Genomic DNA, 7129 nt, shown 5'->3' with positions numbered 1-7129 from the left:
TTCCTCCCCAGGCCTGATGCTCCTCCTCAGCACCGCTGCATCTGTGCCGCACAGTTGTTCCCGAGCAATACATCATGGTGCATTGGTGGTGACACTGAAGTATTATTACCACACACTTGGCTCAAGCGGGGGCAACGCATACTCCTGACAATCCCGACAGTGGCCCATTATGCTGGTGCGAGGTCTGCGACTGCGAGCCACATGTTTAGAGCCGTTCAGCTGCGTCTATTTCTGAATAACACTTATCTTTCTGCTCTGCCGCTCCGTGTAAGCCAGCGGTTTGAAAAACATAAAGAAGGGGTGAGAGAAAAGAGACAGAGCAGGCATACCACGAGCGGAGCGGCGTTGACAGAGGAGCCGCTCTGGACAAGTGTGGATGCGTTCCCTAATGGCTGTGTGTTTGCCAGAGACAGGAGACAGACAGTCAGTAAGAAAGACAGTTGGGGAGAAAGGTGTCAGTCTGTCAACCTCCCCCTCAGCGCCACCACCGCCGACCCATCCTCCTCCTTCTCCTCCTGCTCTTGGAAACCACCAGCGGGGAGGCCACGGGGGCTCAGGGAGGGAGGCCGAGGACGGACGAGCTGCTGAGAGAGAGAGGGAAACGAGGGAAGCACAGCCAAAGGACAAGGACCCAGGAGTGGGAGGAGAGGGATGACAGGGGGAATCTGAGGAGCCAGGGGCAGAGAGATGAAAAAGAGAGGGAAACGAGGGAAGCACAGCCAAAGGACAAGGACCCAGGAGTGGGAGGAGAGGGATGACAGGGGGAATCTGAGGAGCCAGGGGCAGAGAGATGAAAAAGAAGTGAAGGGGGAGGAGGGGGGGGGTGAGCCAGGTGTTCTCCTCACAGCTGTACTGGTCAGTTACCGTCCCCTCAGTGCTCAGCAGGCAGAAAACAAACACACTCCTGTGGCTCTGGGTATCTGCCAGGTCTCTCTAAACACTGAACCATGTGAGCCCTCCTTTTACTGAGGCGTTCCTAACACATCAGTGAATGAGAAGCTGACGACCAGATGATCTAGGAGATTTTTCAGCTCACATGAATCAGATCGACTGTATTCTGGTGTCAGGCTCAGGGTTATTTCAATTTCAAATTTCCATTTCCCTTGGTGGTTAAGATGCCTCTGATTCTGGACACGTCAGCCAATGGAATTAATAAACAGATTAAATATGTGGCAGTGCTACAGCACCAGTGATGCACAGATGCTGGAGGTGGGGCGTTACCAGGATTAGCTTATCTAGCTAGTTTATCTGAGATGTGCAATCGATGTTGTCTTGCTGTTATCTGCTGTAATAGTTGACCATCAGTCTGTACCACTGCACCAAAAACTTTCTGAATGATAAAAACAAACCCCCCAAAAATAAAATAAACCAGCGCACCCATTTATGGCTTCATTGGGAAATTGTCAAAATTATAAATTACAAAAACAATTTGACCCTTCATAGTTTTTCTGAGCGAGCCCCTGCTGGTCAGCCGTAGTACTACAACCAAAACCTCACTTTCAGGTAAAAAAGGATTCAGGTAAAAAAAAATGTTATTGAATTTGTAGAAGAAACCAAACATCACTACTTGTTCTAATCACCTTTAATTCATATAAAAGTTAAATATTGATGTGTTTACATAGAATATTATTAATGCAATTAAGGGAAGACCACCTGGGCCTCAGCCCAACATTAACTATAGTACCAACGTAGCTGGTTAAATACCATTTACTCACATTATAAGCATTTAGCAGCGACTACTACGAGTAAGGCTAACTTTTTAGCTGTTCTTCCTGAACACAGGCGTCGACATTACACACTTTTACTATGTCACCTTAAAAACCCACGCTGGCTTTAGTTGACATGTACAGTACGACTTGTAACTCATGCTAAGCTCAGAGCTGCAGCTCCGAGCTAACGTGCTGCAGCAGCACCACGTTTAACTTGTTTTTGACACATGCAAAAACATGCCAGTGTGTGAGCACGCGTGCCAAGTCGGAGTGCAGTCGCACTTACATCTCAGTCAGACGCAGGACACACGCCGTGGTGAACGTGAAGTATCAATTATAATCAGTAATGAGTGATGTGACCGTATTCTGACATGTCAGCGTCTAGAGTCCAGAGTCCAGAGTCGAAGTTAAAAAGCAGATCTTTCTGCACAGTTTTTCTCGACACTGACATCAACAAACCCTTCACCCTCTCCCTTCTCTCCCCAGATCCTCTCAGCTCCAATCAAACATGTGGAAACTATCTATAGTGTCCTCATAGCAGGGTGAGAGAACGCCTCAGCCCACACACTCCAACTGACCAGAAACCAGAAGAGGAGAAAAAACGGCGAAGCAGGAGAAACTGACCTTCAAAGTCTGATATGATCCCTTCCAAGTGAGCGTTGACAGTGGACTCAGACATGTTGGTGTATGTGACGCTGTGTGTGTGTATTAGTGCAAGAGAAGAGGGAGCAGGGTTCCCTTTCCCCAGCAAAGAAAAGTCTTCCTGAGGCGCAGTCCTGGTTTTAAACAAATCCCAAATTAGGAGCAAAAAAGAGAGAGAGAGAGAGAGGAGGGCAGGGAGAAAGAAGAAGAAAAAAAACTCCCGAGGACTGAGTGGCTCACTGATCCAAACCCTCTCTCTATCTCTCTCCTCTCTCTTTCTGAAAGCAGCAACTTATTTTTCTCATCTCCTCCTTCTCAACTTCCAGAGCTTGGAATGAGCCTGCGATCACACCCCCCCAGACCCCCCCTCACCCGCCCACCATCTCTCCCTCCTCACTCTCCACCCTCTCTCCCTTTAAGCTTACTGTCCCCCAACCCTCCCCCACGCCGCCCTTCCCCTTCTTTTTTTTTGGAGACTGGCTCTTTTCTACCAAGGCTCCTAATTCTCACTCGTCCAGATCGAAATGCACGCTCATTTTTGAAAACACGCTTCCTGTGAGCAAGGTCACATGACTGTCAAGAAAATGATGAACCAAAATGAACCCATTCAGACCCGATGTTTAAGACTTCGAACTAAATCTTGCAGAAGAAAATACAAGTCGACTCCAGATATTCTGACATGAAGGCGGGAAAACAAACAACAACTGGACTTTTCCACTCGAGACTGAACTTATATGGTCAGAATGTCCGTGCTCTGAGACGGTCAGTCGTGCTCAGTGGCTGTGGAGGCAGACATCAATAAATAAGTGGCCTAATGACTTGATGACCATGTGAATGAGCCGCTGTGTGCAGGGGTGGAGGAGGAGGACGTGAATGTGACCCTTCGTGTGTGTGGGTGTGTGTGTGTGTGTGTCTGTACACAGACCTAAAGCATTAAGACACCAGGTATCTTAGAAATCAAAATAATAGTAGTTCATGTGAAAAACATGAAAACATTATTCTAATTTTTTTCATTTGTAACAACCAAACATGAAAACATTATTCTAATTTTTTTTTCATTTGTAACAACCATTTTTAATTTTGCCAAAATGTGCAAAAGTGTTGTATTAATAATAAATCACTAGGACTGTATGCTGGCATGAGTTAAAGGCTGAGGCTGGAGCTGCTCTGAGTGATTTTCCCAGACTGTATCTGATTCTGACTGTTTTATTGACATTTCTTATTATATCACTGGTCAACTGAAATGTCAACATGTTCCAACAGCAACAACAACAAAAAGACGACAAATGTGTTTGTAGCTGTAACTCAAACCAAACAACCTCCTCCAACTACTTCACTGACCTGACCCAGATTTCATTACTCACTAAACTGTAAACTCTAAAAAACAAACAAAAAAAACCTCTTCTCCACTCTCCGTATGTGAAAACGAATGACTGGAAATACCTGAACAGTTGCCCTGTGGGCAGCAACCACAGCACGGCTGCTGATCTCAGGCTGTGATCTCAGAAGTGAACACTTTTGAACTCAGGAGTCGTTGGAATCACTTTGTTTTTTTTTTTTTGTGATACTGAAATGCAGCACTGGTAAAAATGAATACATACATTACAGGATCATGATGATAAAGATAGAGATACATATTTTGGGTACTGCTCCTTTCATTTACTATAGGAGTATTTCCTCACAGTATACACTGTACTGCGTTCAGATGCAAAGTTTGCTGCACGCCTCCTCCCCGTGGCTGGGAATTGATGAGAAACTTGGGGTTAAAGGTGAGGTCTCCAAGGACACACCACTGACCCCCATTTGAACGCCCGCTAACAGGCTAAACACTGCCCTCTGTCACTAACTCACCGTATTCACAGTCAGGTTTCAAATCTACCGTAGAATATGTTGTAAATTCCATTTTTTTATTTTTAAATAAAACTTTTCACGTTACTATTTCAGTTGAATACTTCGAGATTTATGACGTCTTAAATGTGGCTAGGAAGCAGTTTGAGTTTGAAATAACTGTTTGTTTGTTTTCTGTACCTTTGAAGACTAAATGATTGTCTTCGTCAACCCAGTGAGAACATTGCAGCACTGGGTGTGTTCTCGGTGCCGCCTCCACCAACTCTCAGCTGAGATTTGCGGTATGAGCGAGCGAACACACTCCTCCACCGCCTTCCCTCACCCGCTCGCCATTATCTGACACGGCGTCACTTCCTCCAGCAGGGGTCAGCATTGCGCCTATAAATACACCCTGTCACTGTGGGCGAAGCAGTGCAAGCAGATGCAGTGTCACCGGTTTACAGTAACACGATCTGGGAGCAGATAAAGACGGAGACATGGGGAGAATCCTCAGCCGGACACACCCTAATCCCACACGGTGTGTGCTGCACAACACATGTGTGTCAGATTCCTCTGCTCATATTGAAATAACCACACACACACACACACACACTTGCAGAGACCGACAGAAAGGGGGGAAATAGAGAAACAGAGAGAAAGAGAGAGAGAGAGAGAGAGAGAGGGAAAACTTCCTGCCTCTGCCAATCCATGCAGGTCGCAGCAAGCCCAGACTGTGCTAATCCACTCTGCTGTAACATTTGTCACAGTGGGAGAGGACTGGAACATTTCTTTTCTTTTTTCCCCCTCCTTCCTTGATCTTTTAAGTATTCCATTCATGTCACACCATCCACCTTGCATGCAGGCCAAGAGGAGGAGTGTTTGATGCTCTGTCAGATGGAGTTACGCAGCAGCAGGGCCTAACAGAAAATAAACACCTTATTCATTAATTCAAAGTGAAATAATTGGCAGCTTATCTGGGGATTTTTCTCACCTCCCTCTGAACTTGTTTTTTGTTTTTTTATATGACTGGTCTCATTTAACACATGTTTAGTTTTAAACTATTTAACAGATGGGTAGATTTTGCGCAGGCACAGAGGCATTAACAGTGTGTTTCAACACCACTTAATAGGAAAATTATTTATATTTCAGCTAAGTTTTCAACAGACAGACAGAATAATAGATATTAATTAGCACAATTCTAAAAACAGCATTTTGGGGGGACTCAGTTTGTTGTTCTTTACAACTCAGAAATGCAAACTATGTGTTTTTGTTGTTGTTCTGTTTAAAAAGAAAAAGAGGTGTACTTGTGCCTGTAGCGCCCCCAGCTGGATCATGATACTACTTAAGGCAGCCCTCAAATGCCTCACAAATGGTGATATTATTTGATTTCTGTCAGTCATAACTTATTGCTTCTTGTTATATTCGTATAAGCAGCTGCGAGTGTCAGGTTACCCTCAGTGTCTAGTGTCGGAGGCCAGCCTCCGACAGCGGCCACCCGGACCACCACCGCTCTGCTGCGGGTCCTGCCCGCCCCCAAAATGACAGCAGTCATAGAATTTATATAAACGAGATGCCAGGCTAACATGGCAGTTGCCGGGGCGATGCCAGGTCAACACTGCCCAGACCGAGTGTGTCAAACGAGCACAGTGAAAAGAGAAAAGTAGCTACATAGGAATGAAAATAATATTGTTAATATTAATAAAAAAAATATTTAAAAAAATTATATATCATTCACATATTTACACAGATTTAGTTTCTTGGCTACCTTTTCCACATTTTTGTGTTAACTTCTAGCAATTGTTACAGTATTGCTAACAACTTGGCGAACAATGTCTATAAGACATAAATAAATAAAAAGTTAGCAGAAAAGGCTAAAAAATTTGCCAAATGGTAAAATATAATGAAACTACCAAAAAAGTAACGTAAAACCAAAGAGCTCCTGGTTAAAAGGAGGATTTCCAAGGTTTAAATATAAACATTAATTATAGCAATTATGCTAACTTATAAAATAAACCACGAGCAACTGAGCATCAATAATATTGTAATTATAAACCCTGTTTTATTTACCAGTACGTCCATTAATCACGAATGTTCATAAAGACTTAATCCGGTTTTAAACAGCTGATCAGAAGCAGATGGCAGAAATAAAGGTCAATACTTAAAAATGTTTTTTTAAAGTCCCTGCACTAGCTGTGTTTACTGAAGGTGAATTATAAAGAGGTTTTCTGCCAGGAATTGTCGTATCATCGTAATGTGGAGTTCCTAATTATTATCAGTCACAGCAGCCGAGGAATTCTAGCTTCCTGACAGATCCAACCTAAAACAACAAAGGCTTTGCTGCAGCACAGTCACCCGTGAGTCCAGCCGTGTCAAAGAAGCCATCTGGAAAATGTCAAACCGCCAAACGTTTGTCGCTAGCACGTATGCGCAACGCTTCCATTGATTAATTTCTCCTTCATTTGTTTCAGGTGTGTATGTTTTGGATGTGAGCGGCTGGTTACCGTGGCAGTGTTTACATGGCAACCCTCACAATAATCAGCTGCACTTGGATCGGGGCGTCAGAGAGGAGAGACGGATGGACCGAAGAGGAGGAAGGTGAGGAAAGGTGTGCCAGGAAGGGGAGAAAAAGAAAGACAGATGTGAAAACAAGGAGGACTTTCTCCTCACTGTGTTCATAAGAAGGAGGAAAAGAAAGGAACAGGGCGAGGGTGCAGCGTTAGCATGACTAATGGAAGCAGCAGCACTGGTAGAGTAAACATCAGCCAGAGAACTACAGTACCGTACTGTACTGTACTGTACTGTACTGTACTGTACTGTACTGCTACTGTACTGTACTGCTACTGCACTTCACATTATGTGGGATAAAATGGCAAGAAAAACACAGAGGTCATGGTCTGACGGCCCGGGGTGACAGAGGAAACTGTCTCAGCTCAGTGTGTACAGCAGGGATG

At 44.4% G+C, this 7129-nt stretch overlaps 1 protein-coding gene across 4 annotated transcripts in view; it reads right to left on the bottom strand.

The window, feature by feature from the left end:
* septin9a (septin 9a) overlaps positions 1-7129 on the bottom strand; it is an 84252-nt gene that overhangs the window by 35876 nt on the left and 41247 nt on the right. The window contains exon 1 of one of the 4 annotated variants that reach the window (XM_017040674.2): positions 2334-2659. The exons of the other annotated variants lie outside the window; for them this stretch is intronic. Coding sequence (XP_016896163.1) covers positions 2334-2388 — 55 coding nt within the window. The 5' untranslated portion in view covers positions 2389-2659. Of the gene's footprint in view, positions 1-2333; positions 2660-7129 lie in introns of those variants that run through there. 4 annotated transcript variants of the gene reach the window in all.

This window comes from Cynoglossus semilaevis, chromosome 17 (assembly GCF_000523025.1).
Source record: "Cynoglossus semilaevis isolate Cse_v1.0 chromosome 17, Cse_v1.0, whole genome shotgun sequence".
In the NCBI taxonomy this organism is placed as follows: Eukaryota; Metazoa; Chordata; class Actinopteri; order Pleuronectiformes; family Cynoglossidae; genus Cynoglossus; species Cynoglossus semilaevis.
Note: the sequence above shows the minus strand (reverse complement) of the source record. Positions and strands in the feature narration are given on the sequence as shown.